The sequence below is a fragment of the Geotrypetes seraphini genome, chromosome 7 (genome assembly GCF_902459505.1).
Source record: "Geotrypetes seraphini chromosome 7, aGeoSer1.1, whole genome shotgun sequence".
NCBI lineage: Eukaryota > Metazoa > Chordata > Amphibia > Gymnophiona > Dermophiidae > Geotrypetes > Geotrypetes seraphini.
Window position 1 is genome coordinate 123,488,706 of NC_047090.1, and position 19,422 is coordinate 123,508,127.

The 19,422-nt window shown below is 44.8% G+C and overlaps 1 protein-coding gene across 8 annotated transcripts in view; it reads right to left on the reverse strand.

The window, feature by feature from the left end:
• PLEKHG3 (pleckstrin homology and RhoGEF domain containing G3) overlaps nt 1–19,422 on the reverse strand; it is a 188,920-nt gene that overhangs the window by 38,144 nt on the left and 131,354 nt on the right. For all 8 annotated transcript variants that reach the window (XM_033952108.1, XM_033952109.1, XM_033952110.1 and 5 more), the window contains 4 exons: nt 16,018–16,496; nt 10,252–10,355; nt 8,110–8,179; nt 2,397–2,443 (listed from right to left, as the gene is read on the reverse strand). In XM_033952108.1, the coding sequence (XP_033807999.1) occupies nt 2,397–2,443; nt 8,110–8,179; nt 10,252–10,355; nt 16,018–16,398 (602 nt within the window). In that variant the 5' untranslated portion in view covers nt 16,399–16,496. The remainder of the gene's footprint in view (nt 1–2,396; nt 2,444–8,109; nt 8,180–10,251; nt 10,356–16,017; nt 16,497–19,422) is intronic.

A 19,422-nucleotide genomic window follows, 5' to 3' on the forward strand; every position in this document is an offset into this window, starting at 1 on the left:
GCCAAAATATATAGGATTCCCAAAATAAAAATACTGTTCAACACATGTTCTACTGCAACAAGTGACTCATTGCCTCACTAGCACTGCAGCAAGAAAATCTTCTCATCCAAAGACACTTATCTTTGGGAAGATGCTGGTTTACCCAGGCAGACTAACAGAAAGCTAAATTCTACTATATTATCTGGGTGGTGGCCATAGCTGAGCTCTGTAGTTAATAACAGAACCTGGAGCTAGATGCACTAAACAGGATTGGTAAGACCGCGTGGGTTCAGTCCGATCTAATTTTTGGCCAATTCTAAGAGAGCTATTAATGCACTAAAAATTTTGCATGCAAATGATTCATGTGGAAGTTCATCTAATTCCCGTCTCTCCCGTGTGACTGATCACTGTGAGAGTGACTCACACATGCGCAGAGCTAGTAGGGGAAGCCCTAACAGCTGAGAACAAAGGAAGCCTCCTGCCACTCAGCTGTTTGGGGCAGAAACTTTTTTTTTTTTAATGGGCACAATATCTGCCCCATTAAAAAAAAGAAAAAAGCCCTCCCCAGTCGATAACGGCCCTCCCTGACAAACCGGCACCGAGGACCAATCCCCCCATCCCCGTGCTAGCAAAAATCGGAAGGAGGGATGACCACTCCCTTTGGCCTTGCCAACTCCCCCACCCTGTGTGCGAGGAGAAAAAAAAAAAAAAATTCAGCAGAAGAGATGCTGACTCCCTTCTGCCAACAGAGGCCCCCCACACCCAAACCATCCCCTACCCTTTTCCCGCACCCACCAAAAAAAAGCAGGAGGAATGCCCACTTCCTCCTGCCACCAGATGCTCTCCCGAACACCCCCCCCCCCCCGGTACCTTTGTCTGAAGAGAGCAGGAAGGAGGCTCGACCGAGCTCGGAGGCCTGCCGATCTAAAATGGCAGACCTTCCAGTCCTTGGTCCATCATGTGATGCACAAGGAGGGGCCTAAGGCCCTTCCCAAGGGTAGGGGCCTTAGGCATCTGAGCCTATGAGGGCCTTAGATTCCCTCCCCATGCATCACATGATACACCGAGGAAGAGAAGCCTCGTCATTTTGGATCGGCAGGCCTCCGAGCTGAAGGAACCAAGCCTCCTTCCTGCTCTCTTCAAACAAAGGTTCTGGGGGGGGTGTTTGGGACAGCATCCAGTGGCAAGAGAGAGTGGGCATCCCTCCTGCCTTTTTTGGTGGGTGCAGGAAGAGGGTAGGGGATGGTTCAGGTGGGGGGGGCCTCCATTGGCAGGAGGGAGTGGGCATCCCTCCTGCCAACTTTTTCTTGCGGGTGAGAGTAGGTCTGCATGGCCGGTGGGAGTGGGCATCTTTCCTGCTGATTTTGACTGCCGGGGGGGGAGAGGGGGATGGTCCCCGATGCTGGTTTGTCAGGAGGGGCCTTGTTGGTGGTACCTCGTTGGTGGGTTCTTTTTTTAATAGGGCAGATATTATAACACACACACAACATCTGTGCCCATATATATATAAAAAAAAAAAGGTTTGGCATGTTATAAATATTTTAGTATCGGTGGGACAGGTAAGTGACTGGTCTTGACCAGTCGCTTTTTTCAGATCACTAAAAGTGATCTCTTTTTTTTGTGCATCAAGAAACCATGTTAGAGCAACAATCGCTCTTATAGTTTACATGGCATTTCAATATTAATGACCTTATTTGCATAGTTGGATTGGAGAAAGAGCGACTGTGCAGAAAACCATACAGTTTGAGCCATTTTCTGCATTGGGTTGACAAATGCGATCGTTGCTAGACCAGTTAAAACTGGTTTAGCGACGACTGTTAGACAATCGTTGACGTTAGTGCATCTAGCTCCTGGTGATTAGCCAAACTTCTTCTCTCACACCCTGTTTGTGCCTTTCTATGCTCAAATTTTCTCAGGTGGCAGTTATTACTGGAACGAGGCCCATAAAAAACTGAGCAGCAATTTATTATATGCCATAGCAATGTATTATATGCCATAGGAAAGCTGAAGAAGGGTATGGAGACGGGAAGGGGGGGGAAGCAGTCAGGATCCTCTATCATTCACTTCTGCATATATGATCCTGATCACACATCTATCCCGTCCCCTTTTTCAGCCTATGAAACAGAATCTGATTCATAATCTGAGTTCTACTTTCCACTGCATTGCCTCTCCTTACTGGAAAATACCCAAAATGAAAATTCACCCAAAAAGCCAGCCAGTAATCTTTTCCACAGCTTTATTAACACTAGACAGCACACACACACACACACCCTCTTTAGGAGCCTCCCACCTCATCACCTCTCTCTCAATCTCGCTCCTGTTGAGACAGGTTAGAAGCGACTCCTTCATGCCTACTTCCAGTCCACGGTCCCTTTTTATGCTCCCAGAGTTTTCTGTATTTATTCATTGGCACTTACTTCGGGTAATTGGTGCAGTACTGTGTGTAAACATCAAAATCTTGGCTCTGCAAATAAAGAAAAAGGCTTCAACAGTGTGTTAGCATGTGCAGAGAGGGAGAGAAAAAAAACAAAAAAAACAAGCCTAGTTTAGGACAGGGAAGACTGGGGAAAAAAATTTTCAATACTGACATTCTGCAGGTGAACAAACACTGTACAGCTAGCAGATATCCTGGGCTACACTGTTCTTTGTCTTCTTTTAATTTACATTTCTTATTTGTTGTTCTGTGTGTGTTTTGTCTGCCTGTCTCAACTAGACTCTAAGCTCCAAGGAGTAGGAACTATCCGTTCTAAAGCTATATATAGGGCGTAAGCCATAATACTAGTGCACAGCAGAAGTGTGCTGAAATGTACAGAGATGCCTGTGTAACAAGTCCAAAGAGGCATTTCAGGCAAATATGGCCCTTATAAAATAGGCTCATATGGTGACCCCAGTTAAGGGACGACCAAATTTTGGTTTTGGATTCAGCACCAAAACTGGATCAGGTTTCAGTGTAAATACATATGCATTTTCGGTTATAACCCAAAACTCTCTCCTTTCTGTGCGCCCATCCCATCCCTATGCCTTCCCTGGGCTTACCTTAAGATGGCCTGGTGATTTAGTGGTGTCCTCGGGGGCAGGAACAAATCCCTCTTGTAGCTGCTGTTGGAGGTCCCGATAGCCATTTTGAGATTGGAACCACAGACAGCAGCGAGTTTCCTGCCTTTGCTAGCTCCAATTGCTCAATGGCTGCCAGGACTTTCCAATGGCAGTCTCACAAGGCTGACATGGGAAGTCTAGGCAGCCACTGTGATGGAGCAGTGGCACAGAGCAGGAATAAGTGGGATTCATTCCTGTCCTCAGAGATGCCAGTAAACCACCAGGCCTTCCTAAGGTAAATCAGGAAAGAGCCTACAGGTGGGATGGGGGAAGGACAGCCAGCTGGGGTGGGGTGGGGGGAAAGCTTTCTTGGTCAGGGATTGGGGGGGGGGTTCATTTACAGTTTTAGTTTCCAACCTATGTACTTACACATACACACAACCATTTCGGTGTGCGATACTACAGAAATTTCCTGATAAAATAATCAACAGAATAATCAACAGAGGGTGACCGGAAGGGAGTGGTGAAAGAGGAAAAAGAGGTGGCTGGTAGGCTAAACAAGTTCTTCTCGTCGGTCTTTACAATAGAGGACACATCCAGTGTGCCAGAACCGGAAAAAATCTTCAGGGGAGATCAGGAGGGGAAACTATCATGCATGGAGGTAAGCCTCGAAGACGTTCTCAGGCAGATAGATAGATTAAGAACGGACAAAGCTCCGGGCCCAGACGGGATCCACCCGAGAATACTAAAAGAGCTTAGAGACGAAACAGCAGAATTACTGCAGCATATTTGCAACCTGTCCTTGAGAACAGGGGTAATCCCGGAGGACTGGAGGATAGCGAATGTTACACCGATCTTCAAAAAAGGATCGAGAGGCGACCCGGGAAACTACAGACCGGTGAGTTTAACCTCTGTTCCGGGGAAGATGGTCGAATCAATGATCAGGGAAGGTATCAACGAGCATATAGAAAAAAATAATCTGATGAGATCGAGTCAGCATGGTTTCTGTAAAGGCCGATCATGCCAGACAAATCTACTGCATTTCTTTGAGGGGATAAGTAAGCAATTGGACCAAGGTGACCCAGTAGACATTATATATCTGGATTTCCAAAAAGCCTTTGACAAGGTGCCCCATGAACGCTTACTGAAGAAGCTGTGGAGTCACGGGGTGGAAGGAAACGTGTACAGATGGATCAAAAATTGGCTGGCGGACAGGAAACAGAGGGTAGGAGTAAAGGGGCACTACTCTGACTGGATAGGGGTCACAAGTGGTGTTCCGCAAGGGTCAGTGCTGGGACCATTGCTGTTCAATATATTTATTAATGATCTAGAAACGGGGACAAAGTGCGAAGTTATCAAATTCGCGGATGACACAAAACTCTCCAGCAGGGCCGGAACGGTTGAAGAATGCAAAGAACTGCAGAGCGACCTGAACAAACTGAGTGAGTGGGCAAAAAAATGGCAGATGAGCTTCAATGTGGAGAAATGTAAGGTCTTGCACATAGGGAAGGGGAACTACATGTACAGCTATACGATGGGAGGGAGGGTACTCGGGGAAGGAAGCCAAGAAAAAGATCTGGGGGTATTGGTGGATAACACAATGAAGCAGGCGGCGCAATGTGCAGCGGCCTCAAAAAAAGCGAACAGAATGCTGGGCATTATCAAAAAAGGTATCACTACCAGAACAAAAGAAGTTATCCTGCCACTGTATCGAGCAATGGTGCGCCCACATCTGGAATACTGCGTCCAATACTGGTCACCATACCTCAAGAAGGACATGGCAATACTCGAGAGGGTCCAGAGGAGGGCAACGAGGATGATAAAGGGTATGGAGAACCTTTCATATGCCGAACGGTTGGACAGGCTGGGGCTCTTTACCCTGGAGAAGCGGAGACTGAGAGGGGACATGATAGAAACCTATAAAATCATGAAAGGCATAGAGAAGGTGGAGAGGGACAGATTTTTTAGACTAGCAGGGACAACTAAAACAAGAGGTCATTCAGAAAAACTGAGAGGAGACAGATTCATAACAAATGCAAGGAGGTTCTTCTTCACTCAGAGGGTGGTGGACACCTGGAACGCGCTTCCCGGAGAGGTGATAGGACAGAGTACAATTCTGGGGTTCAAAAAGGGACTGGATGACTTCCTGGAAGCGAAAGGGATAACAGGGTACAGATAGAGATTTACCTTACAGGACATTGAGTGAACAGGGTATGGGTATTTTAAGTTAGGTAGGGAACACTTTCAGGTCATGGACCTGGGGGGCCGCCGCGGGAGCGGACTGCCGGGCACGATGGACCCCTGGTCTGACCCGGCAGAGGCAACGCTTATGTTCTTATGTTCTTAATTATCAAGGTTAGTAGAAAGAACAAAAAAAATCTCAAGAAAAGTATCTATCACACAGAGTATTATGGATACTGAGATTTAATGCTAAATTAAAAGAAAAAATGTGGAGAAAGACCTTGGTCAAAAATACAAATTAGAATATGCAATCAGGGCAGTCTTATAATTTTCAGCTTAGCTGTACTCATTGGTCAGACACAGTGGTGTGCAGTGAGGGCTTTCAGGGGATTCAATGAATTACCAGCTCTACAGTCTTGATTGTTTACTTTCTGTTTGACTCAGTTTGAGCAGCCTGCTCAACCAAACTACATCAAACAAAAAGTAAACAAACAAACAAAAAAGCAGGGCTCTTTGGCTAGGGATTCTCCAAACCCCCCTGAAGGCTCTGACAGTACTGATCTGAATTTGATTGGCTGAGCAGCATCTGCCTGTTGCCTTCTTAACCAATAAAATTCAGAGCAATACCCTCAGAGCCTTTAGGGGTGGAGCGAATCCCCTCAAGGCCCTGACCACACACCACTGATCAGTAAAAAAAAACAAAAAAAACGTGCAAAAGAAGAAAAAAAAATAAATCTCGGGATCGTCAAAAAATACCTTTTATCAACTTTAAATTATTTCTTGTAAATTTTCAATTAGCAGCTCAATTCTCAGCACAAGAATAACTTTTCTACTCTTATCCCTCTCCACAACACATGAAGTCACAAGTATTAATTCAATCTTGTTGTGAATTTATTACTGTACTGTCTCCAAATCATCATTTTTAATTAAAACAAAAACAAATAAAAAGAGGTAGCGTACTTCTTGTAGTCTTGCTTCTCTTAGGGAATGCAATGGGGAAATCAGAACCACATATCCCTGCTTGCAATGGAGTAAATCCCCCTGCCATGCGAATATGGGTGCAATTGGCAGCCTTAAGTAACAGGCATTACTCTAACTGGTGCACACAATTTTGTACTCAACTTTATAAAATCCTGAAGGAATAGCACTGGCTGAAAATCACTCTGATTGGTTTGTTATTTTCTAAATAATTAAAGCAAAGTTGGGGTGGAAGCCATCAGCTATTTATTTATTGGCAAAAATCACCCACTGTACAGATAATCAGCAAACCAATACAGTGGAACCTTGGTTTGCGAGTGTTTTGCAAGGCGAGCAAAACACTTAGCAAACTTTTATCTCGCAAAAACAGCATGTTCCAATACACGAACACCTCCCCCTGCTCTAACCGGCATTGCACCCCCCGAACCGGCATCACAACCCCCCCCCCGCAAAAACCACATCACACCCCCGTGCTGAAAGCGGCATCTGCCCTCCCTCCCTCCCAAACATGCTCCTTACCCCCATCTGCTGCTTGTGCGAGTGAAAGAAAGCTCCTGCCTCTTGCCTGGGCTGGGCCTTGAGCATCTGCGCATGCTCAAGGCCCAGCCCAGGTAAGAGGCGAGAGCTTTCACTCGCACAAGCAGCAGATGGGGTAAGGAGCATGTTTGGAAGGGAAGGCGGGCGGATGCCGCTTCCAGCACGGGGGTGCGATGCGGTTCTCGCAGGGGGGCGTTCGTGGGGGGGGGGGTTGTGATGCTGATTCGGGGGGTGTGATGCCGGTTAGAGCGGGGAGCAGCACCGGAAGCCTCGGGGGGTGGGGGGGGAAGGAGGTAGAATGAATCAAAGCGAGTTTCCATTCATTCCTATGGGGAAACTCGCTATGATATACGAGTAACTTGATTTACGAGCATGCTTCTGGAACGAATTATGCTCGTAAACCAAGGTTCCACTGTATAGGCCTTCTTTTACTAAGGTATGCTAATCGATTTAGTACGCACTAAATGCTAACGCGTGCTTGTTAGTTTATGGACGCGTTAACGCGCGCTAATCAGTTAGCATACCTTTGTAAAAGAGGGGTATAGTGGCTGAATATCAATGCCTCAATATCAGTGCCTCATGGAGAATGGCTGGTGGTGACCACATTATAGGTTTGTTCAGCAGCATTAAACATAAGTATTTTAATTATAATATTACAGTTGACCAAATACGTTGGCTACCATGGCTGAATAAAAGGTCCCATTAATTATATTGTGCCATAAAGTGCCTTAAACATTTCACTGTCTGAGCACAGTGAAAGTTTAGTGACGAGGGGTGGGAGGGTGGAAGAAGCAGGGCTGCACAGTAGAGAATGACACGGGGACAAATTTTTCCCCGCGGGAACTCATTTTCCTGTCCCCGCCCCATTCCTGCAAACTCTGCCTTCATCTGCACAAGCTTCAAACACATCGTAAGTGTTTGAGGCTTGTGCAGTTAAGGCAGAGCTTACAAGAATGGGACAAGGACAGGAAAAGAACTCGTGGGGACAGGATGGGAAAATGAGTTCCTGCAGGGACGGGGGAAAATTTGTCACCGTGCCATTCTCTACTGCACAGTTCACAATCCGGTGTCCCGTCTACTACATTTACTGTATAAAACTATCAATAACATTAGCAACTGCCACCACTCACAGGTATGTGCTGTGCAGCAATGTCTGCTCCAATAATGTGAGCAACGTGTATAGAGCAGACATCAGAGGTTCGGGCGTGCTCTCTGTAGTGACCTAGTGCCAGGGGAGCACAGTTACTATCCTGGAACTAAGGGCTCCTTTTACTAAGCTGCAATAGTGTTTTTAGCGCGTGCTAAACCCGCGCTACGTGGCTAGAACTAACGCCAGCTCATTGCAGCTTAGTAAAAGGAGCCCTAAGTAAAATGTACAATGTTTGCATTTTGCCGTACCTTTTCCACAAAGCAATTTGCGACTGCAACAGGGTGGTTGTGACAGCTGTCCAGATCCTGCAGGAGTTCACTAAGCGATAGAAATAAGTTGTTAAAAGCCAGACTGCTCTTCCCCAAGCTCCTCTCGACTAGATATACACAAAATGTTTGTGTCACAATAACCACTGCAATTCATCGTGCCCACTTAAGCATGCAGTGTGACTATACTTGAAGGATTTGTAGCTCAAATCATTAGCTCAGAAGAAGAAAAAAAAATTTATCATTGCAAGGCACAAAATCTCCTCAGTTAGGCCACACAAGCAGACACTTCAAGAGAGATGAAAATATCAAGCATGTAAAGCCAGGTGAAGTTTGACCAGCACGAGCCAATACCAACCTCTGACAAGGGAACAATCCCAGAGCTGGGGTAGAGAGGTATATTTAAAAACAAAGAGAGGAACAATTTAGAAAGACTCAAATGCAGGCAGTCTCCAGAACTAAAGTGCTGCCACACACACAGGCCTCACCATCTCTGAATACAAGGTTGGACATGGCAATAGGTAGGGGGTTGCAAGGTTTCCCTTCCTTCAGTGCTGCTTTGGCTGTTGCAATAGAGAGGCAGGACTGAAAAGGTTAGTAACCACCTCACATGGTGTAAGGAACAGTGTGACACAAGAGAATAAGCCCAAACCTATCCTGGGGGAACCCCAGTCAGTCACAATTAATAATCAGAAGATCGATTTACATACATTGCCTCCTTGGTATGCAAATCTCTCCTGAATATTCATTGTGGATATGCTGAAAACCTGACTGGCTGGGGTTCCCCCTAGGATAGGTATGGGTAGGGTTACCATATGGTTCCAGAAAAAGAAGGGCGGATTGAGACATCTGGGGTTTGCTTCCACTGAAAGCAATGGAAGTAAACCCCGGATCGCTCAAGCCGTCCTTTTTTTTCTGGAGTCATATGGTAACCCTAGGTTTGGGAACCCCTGGCATAAGCACTGCCAAGCTAGGTCACACCAACATCTGGCTTCCAACAAGGGCAAGAAGAGGGTGTTTAAAAGAAAGGTGCCCACCTGGGATTGTGGGCACCTTCATTTTCCAGCAGTCATGTCTTAGATGTCCTAAACTCAGGCGATGCCCCCGTTAGCTTAAATAATCTGTAACTGAATAGTCTAATAAATTTGTCTAATCCCTCTTAACCCTGTTATACAATTTAACTTCACAATATCCTCTAGTAGAGGTTCTCAATCCTGTCCTCAGGACACACCCAATCCGTCAGATTTTCAGGATATTCACAATGAATGTGCATGAAATAGTTCTGCATACAATGGAGGCAGTCCATGTAAATATATTTCATGTATATTCATTGGGTTAAGAAGCACTGTCCTATAGCAATGAGTTCTACAAGAAAACTCTGTATGCCAAATTTAGTTCTCAATACCAAGGAAAGATCCATCATGGCTCTATTTGAATATCCCTGCTCTGCCCAGGGGCATCCATGTGACACAATGCTGACCTCAGAGCTTCCAAACCTGTCCTCGGGTTTCAGAACACCTACAATGCATATGCAGGAGGTAAGTTTGCAAATTCTGAGCCTCCGCTGTAGGCGATTTTCTCTCTTGCCTTTATTTTGTAACACCATTGGTTGTGCGATGCACGGACAAGCTTGGAATTGGGGGAAGGTGCAGGTGAGGGAGAAAACAGTGGAACAGGAACCAAGTCAGTAAGGGGAGGCATCCATTGGCAGACAGTGACACAGGATGATGGGCAGGTGGAGAGAGGTGGGAGTGCAGACAAAGTGACATGAGACAGTAGACAGGTGGCTGGAAGGAGGCAGGAGACGTGAGCCACGTGCCGACAGTGACATGGGACAGTGGGTGGCTGAAAAGAGGCAAGAGCCAATGGTAGGTGGCAACATGGGGCAATGGGTAGGTGGCTAGGAGGTAGGACCTTACACAGATGGGGAGTTTGGTAGGTGGCAGAGCAACATGCCATGAAGCAGTAGGTGAGCAGCTATGTGGACAGAAGAGTAGAAAAGTGTGCAAATGGTGAAGGGCAGATTTCTGCGGCATGAAGAAACTTTTGTACTAGTGGTGTGGAAAACCTGAGGCTCTTTAAAACTAACTACGACAAACACTATTAGGAGAATTCAGGGCTTACCTGTTCAGCTCGTAAATGTCTTCAATGTTCCCAAAGAGTGCGCTGACCTGCTCCGGCCCCATAGGGAGCTCCTGGGCCGTGTCTATAATCTTTCCCAGGTAATCCTGTCATACACAGAGCAAAACATCTGATCAGGTCCTTCTGCCATGACTTGCACATTACATAATGCAAGTCATCATAAGACAGCAAACGCCACTCCCGGAGCACAGCTGCCGAGATCGTGCACTTGAATCACCGACTGCATTTGATGATCCTTTGGACTCCTCTGCGCTCCATTTCCTCCTTCTTGGTCTAATTCCAGATCTCTTTTGTCTAGAGCTATTCTAGTTATTATCCGATTCTTCTCATAACTCAGCGTGAAACCATGCAGACAAGAGGAGGCATGCAAACATTTTTAAAAAGGTAGGTGTCAACCAAAAGGCAATGAGCAAACTTCACTAGCACCATTAGCTCAGCAAGCAGATGTCTCTGCATATTTATTTATTTAGCTACAATGCTTACTGCTCGTCAAATCACACCGTTTCAAGGGCACAAATAAATCAAACACACACCCATAACAAATACAATAAAACCACAGCAGTTATAACAACAAAGAGCCTTCACACAGGCAGTGCTTAGCTGCAACACTTAACAAGAACCCTAACACTTTACTCATCAACAAGTACTTGAAACAAGTGAGTCTTGAAATGGCAATTACATAGTAACATAGTAGATGATGGCAGATAAAGACCCGAATGGTCCATCCAGTCTGCCCAACCTGATTCAATTTAAATTTTTTAATTTTTTCTTCTTAGCTATTTCTGGGCAAGAATCCAAAGCTTTACCCTGTACTGTGCTTGAGTTCCAACTGCCGTTAAAGTCACAAAGATCACTTATACCCTTCAAACAATGAGAAAGAGCATTCCACAGGGTAGGCCCAAAACAGGAAACAGCCCTCATTCATACAAAATGAATTCATCCTATTGACAAGAGTGTAGAATATGAATTTCCAAGAGTGGCTGCAGCAGAGAGAGCCACTGAATCTTGAATATCACTAACGCCACCTTATATGAAATCCAAAATTCCACAGGTAACCAAGGACTCTGCATCAGTGCTGGGGAACCTATGAGCCCCGAAGAAAGATAGTGCTGCTATACAGATAAGAGAGCTTGGTCATACGATTGATTCCCTGATGCAGCACTGCAGCGAAACACTGGCCACTGTCTGGGTGGGACCATATTTTTGTTTTGAAGTTTTGCTGCACCTTGAGCACAGATCAGACTTACTTTTGCTTGCCAGGCACATGGAAAGTTTGTTCTCTGCCTTTGAAGTAACTGCACTTTAAGCCAATTGACAATTTTAGATAATTAAGAGTGGGGTTCTGAGGCTTTTTCCTTCTAGCACTTTATGGTAATTTTTGAATGAGTTATACCGTAAGACTTAAGAACAGAGAAGAGTTTTTAGGTTTAGTGCTTATTGGTCTCTATAGTTTTCTTTTCAAGGTTTCATTAAAATTTGATTTAATCGCTTATCTAATTTCTAAGCAAGTTTACAATATATAAAAAAAGAGCATGAACATAATAAAAATGCCATTAACAATACCATTAATACTTACAAAAAGAAAACGATTACATAAAAACATCAACTAATAATTGGCATATTAAAAAGGGATAAATGAGACACACAGACGGGAGACAAAAGGAAATAGGGTTAGAAATACACTATTTGTAACCTATGAGTACCCCCTACAGGTATAATGTGACATCATACTTCAACAGCAGGTACAAAGAATGACGAATACATTTATGTCTAGGAAAGCTCAAGCAGGTTTTGTTTTTTCAAAAAGCATTTTTTAGCCAAGCACCAGTTTTAAAATCCTATTTTTGAATAATGAATCAAACAGTGCTTCAAAATTTTCATAAAGGTAATTTCTAGTACCTGGCTCCCCCAATTAAAAATAATAAATCCAATCATTGAAACCTACTAGTGTAGACTAACCAGCTCAGGATAGGATAAGCAGGAACCCCCTCACCCCCGGCCTTTTTATTCAGGACATACCACAAGCAAAACAGTAGGCCAAGCACATGCTTTGTACCCTCTGCTTCCTTAGGACAGCACAGCTTTGTACATTGGGCAGATCACTATGGTGAAATGTGTGTTTTCATATGCTCACATGGGATGTTCCCAGTATTTTGGGTCTTTATACAGAATCCTAGGCTTGGGTTTTTACCCCACTTTCTTGACTGACAGGAAACTGGAATGTCAACAACTCAATAAAAAAAATAAAATAAAATAAAAAAAGAATTGTAATCACAGGTCAGACACCCATCTGCAACAGCAAAATTGTAAAAAGATGCCCTTAAGCAACTTAAAATAAGAGGAAAATGATTTCTGCAGTCAATATATATGGCCATTTAGAAATTTCTTGTGACCTTTTTTAACAGCTACCTTTAATGACTTTTTCATTCATAGGTCTTAAAAAAAAACTTGTCAATTTTTTATTTTTACTTTAAAGATGCACCTGTATAAATGTATATCAATATACCATCTACTGCACTGTTAGGAATGATTAAGAAGGGGATCATGAACAGATCGGAGAAGGTTATCATGCCGCTGTACTGGGCCATGGTACGCCCCCACCTGGAATACTGCGTCCAGCACTGGTCGCTGTACATGAAGAAGGACACGGTACTACTCGAAAGGGTCCAGAGAAGATTGACTAAGACGGTTAAGGGGTTTGAGGAGCTGCCGTACAGCGAAAGATTAGAGAAACTGGGCCTCATCTCCCTTGAAAAGAGGAGACAGAGAGGGGACATGATAGAAACATTCAAGATAATGAAGGGAATAGACTTAGTAGATAAAGACAGGTTGTTCACCCTCTCCAAGGTAGAGAGAATGAGTGGTCACTCTCTAAAGTTAAAAGGGGAAAGACTCCGTACAAACATAAGGAAGTTCTTCTTTACCCGGAGAGTGGTGGAAAACTGGAACACTCTTCCGGAGGCTGTTATAGGGGGAAACACCCTCCAGGGATTCAAGACAAGGTTAGACAAGTTCCTGCTGAACCGGAACATATGCAGGTAGGGCTGGTCTCAGTTAGGGCACTGGTCTTTGACCTAGGGGCCGCTGCAAGAGCGGACTGCTTGGCTTTTTACTGCTCCTGTAGGGTGGTAAAAGGTCTTGCTCCCATTCCCATAGTAAACTAGCTGCAATTTTTCCCATTCCCGCGGGAACCTGTCCCCGTTTCATTCTCCACCCTGGATGCTTCCTGCAGTTTTTCTGGGTAATGTGTAACCAACTCCATTACATATGGGGCAAAAGGGATGGCACCATGCTTGAGCAACAGGGCTCACAGGCTCCATTAGAGCACACAATCTCTAAACATCAATGCACCTGCAGACATGCAGCCCTCCTCCAGCCCTGAAAAGAGAGAGAAACAGCTGTTCTAGGTCCAACTACAACAAGTCTGCCACCTGCTTAAGCAAGCTGGATAAGAATGATGTGCCCCAGCTGACCATTCTGGCCATCTGTTCCTTTTTGTTTAAGCTGTCGAGCTCCGGGGGAGAGGGTAGAACCTCTCCTGCTATATGGATCCATGGGGCCCTAATACAGCCCAGGACAAAGAGGCCCTGAGTTGCAGAGGAGGAACTAACAGCTCTCCTTTATCTCAACCAAGCAGTCAATGATTCAAATCCTAGAAAAACTTCAGCCACAGAGCCAAGGGCAGTAACCATAGGCTTGGGGAGTCTGGCAAAAAGCCAACCCCCCCCCAAAAACAAAACAAAACAGGAACTGCTACATCAATCTACCTACATCATCTGCTGGAGGCAGAAAAATATTAGAATGTTCCTGGCTGCACCGACTCGTTCAATCTACCTCTGTCAAACTGTTGATTAACACATAATGTTTTGATCATGTCACCCCTTGACTTATTTCTGAGCACTGGTTTCCTATGTCAGCACATCTTAAAATTGAAGAGTCCATCATATTTGTATTGAAAAGATAATCTGAGGCAGAGGACAATCTCTCTGACCTACTTATGCCTTACTTTTCATACCCTCCCAAATTGTGCTTCTGTCCTTACTTTCCCCTCACAAATCCATCTAGAAATTTCACAGGACACAGCCTTCTCCTACCTTGGACTGCACCTTCAGAGCTCCCTTCTAAATTAAAATAAAAAAACAACAAAAACAAGCAAAACATAAATTAAGACCTGACTGTTTCACCTCAGCTGATTCCGTTTCTATGACCTATACCTGCACAAAGTCCACACATACTTCCTGTAATATATTGCTTTATTTCCCTCTCTTCCCTCTAACTCTTTCTTTTAATAATTATAAACTGCTTAGCAGTGCTTCTGTACATTTGGTGGTATATCGGGTTGCTCTAAATAAATATTGATGTCACTGGAATCCAAGTCTCTGCCTCCATCTGCTGATAGGGGGGGTAAATAACAACAGGTCCTGACTGGTCTAATGGGATAAGGAACCAAGGACTGTGTTCAGCAGTCTGATTGTACCACTAGATCAGGGATCTCTAAGTGCCTCCTTGAGGGCCACAATCCAGTCGGGTTTTCAGGATTTCCCAAATGAATATGCATTGAAAGCAGTGCATGCGCATAGATCTCATGCATATTCATTGGGGAAATCCTGAAAACCCGACTGGATTGCAGCCCTCAAGGAGGGACTTTTGAGACCTCTGCACTAGATGAAAGCCAGAGTCAAAATGCAATAGAAACAATATTCATAGTCCAGGTGGGGGTGAAGTTCTATTACCACGCCACGGTAATGCCTCATACCAAATTTACGGCCCATAATTGCAAATTTCTGAAAAGAGCCTGGTATGGCAATAACTATACATTTGTTTTATAGGGGTGAGCTGAGAGAAGATAGAAAAAGAGAACAGATATATAATTTAAAGAGCAAAAGTTCCAGGTAGTTGTGAATGAAGACTCAGTGCCAGATCTCAGCTGTGGCTGTGAATAAACTGGAAGCAAAATGAGCAGGGGAAAAAAAAAAATCTTCTGCTCTCACAGGCCCCAAAGCCACTATAGTCAGAGCGCCATTCACTTCCTTCTTACACAACAGAATGGCTTCAGTAAGGTAGATAGAGGCCTGGTTGAGAGAAATGTCACCTCTTGCGGGCATTGTCAGTAGCGAGAGATGCTCCACCTCCATGAAAAGTTACAAACATGTACTACATATTCCAAAGTCCAGGTTGAGGAACCGACTGCTTATCCACAACTCAAAATGACACAGATAAGAGGGAAAAAGCCACCAATAATAATATATGACACATTCACATAGACAACAGCTAAAGTGACCAACATGCTCTGTTGTGTTCTAAAATTGTTCATGTAAATCTCACTATTTAAAATGGAGCCAGTGCTTTTTAGGGCGTTTTGTGTACCATGAGTTACTAACTCCAGCTTGCGAGGGCTTGGTGATGTTGACTGTTTCAAGATTTTGTTGAAAACATTTTTGTTTGGGGAGGTATATCAATGCTGATTTCCTATATATTCTTTATTGTTTTGAAGTTGATTAAGTAATTGCTGTTTTAATGTGTTTGTTTGTTACAAATTATGCATGTTTGTTGGAATCCACCCAGAAATGTTGATAAAGCAGAATATAAATTTTTCAAATAAATAAACAAACATTTTGCAACAGAGCTGTGCATCTCCTTCTCACATGTGACAAGGCAATAAGGGGATCTGTGAAAGATTAACAGATGCTCTATTCTCACAGAAGCTTCACTAGGAGAAAAAGTAAACATACAGGGATTACAACTCACCTCTACAATGCTTCGCAAGTCTCGGACGTACGTCCGCTCTGTCTCCACAAGCTCCAGGACTACACGCTCCATGTAACTTAGCTTATGAGTGGCTACAGTGACCTTGGAGGCAAAGGGGGAGAGAGATCTAGAGCCTTTTAAACTCCGGTGACTCCCCAACTTGGGTGCCTGGCCACTTTTAGGAGATCTGACAGTGTTAGTATCCCTGTAATCCATCTGTAAGGTCTCTTCCGTACTGGGAAGTAACTGCAGGTGCAGATCCAGCCTTCGGCTCTTGAAGCCATTAGGTGGTTGTGACATGCCGACTTCCACGCCGTTGCTCTCTGAGATGCAGTGGCCGTCCTGTGGGAAGTCAGACGAGGTGGTGGACATGAGGCTCATGGGGTGCTCTGAGTCAGAGACATCTGTATTGAGGGAAGCAGAGTTGGAGATTCTCTCATTGTTGCTGGAGGATGAAACTGTTGAAAGTCTCTGGGATTCTAAGAGTCAAAACACAAAATAGGATAAGAAATGGGATTACAAAACTGCTGAGCAAAACCAGTCAAGGATCTTCTGCATCACAATATCTTAGGAGAGGGAGACAAGAGTTCAGACCTCAAGGGCCATAGGTTTTCAGGATATCTAAGGTGGTCACCGCACCTTAAGAAGGATATGGTGATGCTCGAGAGGGTCCAGAGAAGAGCAACAAAAATGATTAAGGGCATGGAAAACCTTGCATATACTGAAAGGCTGGAGAAACTAGGCCTCTTTACCCTGGAAAAGCGGAGACTTAGAGGGGACATGATAGAGACCTTTAAAAAAAATAAAGAAAGGTATAGAGAACATGGAGAGGGACAGATTCTTCAGGCTAGCGGGGACATCAAAAACAAGAGGGCATTCGGAAAAACTGAAAGGACACAGATTCAAGACGAATGCTAGGAAGTACTTCTTCACTCAGAGGGTGGTGGACACCTGGAATGCGCTTCCAGGAGAGATGATAGGACAGAGGACAATAATGGGCTTCAAAAAGGGCTTGGATGACTTCTTGAAGGAGAAAGGGATTACAGGGTATAGATAGAGGGGTACTATACAGGGTACTTCAGGATTAGGGCATAAACAATTCAGGTGGTGGGAACTTACAGGTCAAACCTGGAGGGCTGCCACAGGAGCGGGCTGCTGGGCACGATGGACCCCTGGTCTGACCCGGCAGAGGCAATACTTATGTTCTTAATATGCATGAGAGAGATTTGCAAACAATGGACGTGGTATCCATGCATATCTCTCTTCTGCATATTCATTATTGATATCCTGAAAACCTGGCTTGTTTACAGCACTCGAGGGCTGAACATATGCATCCCTGCCTTAGTAGGTGCACTGAGGGGATAAACAGACACTACTTATCTACTGTCAATCATTTCTCATCTCAGATGTTCCCTTCATTGCATCCTGCACTTTTTACCTAACAACCCCAGATGCAGTGGCACAGCTACAAGTGAACACAGGCCCACCCATTTTGACTCAGATCCACCCACTCTCTCCCTCTTCTCCACTGGCAGCACAACAGCTGCCACCATCTTTGAATCCTCTCCCTGGTGTACCTCAGGAGGCAGCTGTAGAGATTCACTCTAGCGGCCTGGCAACTTCTATCTGCCGCATTCCACCAATAAGGAAGTGATGTCAACGAGGGTGGGATGTGGCAGATGAAAGTTTGCAGGTAGCAAGAATAAATCGCTGGGACCGCTTCTGAGGTACACCAGGAAGGGATTAAGAGCAAGAGGCATTGCCAGTCACATGTGTGTGTGTGAAAAGGCCCATCCAGTGAACTCATGGGCCACCCAAACTACTAGGTCTGGCTATACCACTGCTTGACCACCCTGAAGAGCAGATAGATAGCAGACCAAAACACGCTATGCAGTGAGAACAGCAGAATATTTATCCAGAACAGATGAAATAAAACAGTGCCCGACGTGGCCATATTTCACCTAGAGATAGCTGCATGACCCTGATGCAGCCTGTCAAACAAACAATACAAAATACAAACTGAAGGGTACAAATCAGAGAGAGAAAGAGATAATACCGGGAAGGGGTAAAACGCAGACCTCACGGACCTGACGGACCTCGCAGATCTAAACCCGCACGTCCTTAAAAATCTCAGGTCTGTGCCGCTTGTAGTTAGTTTCTGGCTCTGACGTCAGGTCCGCGTTTTACCCCTTCCCTATAATACCATCCGTTTAACGAGTTTGTTATGAGGCAGTGGCAGGTATTGCCCCACATCCTTCCCTCTATCTACCTCTGCCTTATTCCCATTTCTCCATTTCCTCTGCCTCTTGAATTCTTATTTCATCTTGCCTCCCCTTCATATATACCAAGCCTTACCTTTTCTAGGTCCCAATACGAGTCTTTGCTGCCATCACCCCAGAATCTCTGTTGGTGACCTACAATCCTGTCTGGAAGATCTCGCTTGCATTCATTTATCCTTTCATGACTGCCTGATTTACCAACCAGTATCCTCACTGGTGACATCACCTTCTATGGAGTTGCCTGCCTCACTAGGATGCATATGCAAATACCCTTTGGTTAAAGAATGGATTCGGCCAAATACAAAGACCACGTGCTGCCAATCTTTCCTGCTGAGGCTGTCAAATCAAGAGAATGGCGCAGTGATTAAAGCTACAGACTCATCACCCTGGGGTTGTGGTTTCAAATCCACGCTGCTCCTTGTGACCCTGGGTAAGTCACTTAATCCCCACATTGCCCCAGGTACATTAGATTGTGAGCCCGCTGGGAAAAGTGCTTGAGTACCTGAATAAACTCATGTAAACCGTTCTGAGCTATCCTCTCCTCTTACTAAATGTAGGGCTGATCTGATGAAAACAAACTCAGTACGTGAGGAAGCTGCCACTTGACTTTGTTGCTTTGCTAAATACATAAATAAGAGCCAGCCTCAACAAGCAGGGTAAGGCACATGCTTCCTCCCCAAATGACCTACATTTTGAACCAGCAACACAGGCTCAGCTTTAACCAATACTACTGGGCTTAGATCTGCAAGCAGTGGCAGCTCTGACTTCTCTACTACTGACAATTCCTGACGTGGGGCTTTAATACTGGGTCTGGAACCAGCATGTATTAGTTTGGGCTGATCTGTCCCCCTACTTCTTCCACTACTGGACACAGGAGCTTAAATAATGTATGCTCCTCACAGTTGTTGTTTTTTTTTCAATGGTGTACCACCAGCAGCAGTTTATGGCCTCTAACCTCTTGTTCTTAACCTTGGCTGGACATGCTGATTATAGCAGAGTCCCCATTGCAATGATAATATGGGTGGATCCACAGACCAGCACTGTCTGTGTGACCCTTACTGGCACACACATCTACCTCTCTCCTTCCTATCACCCAAATTCAACAGAGGTATCCTCAAAGTACTCA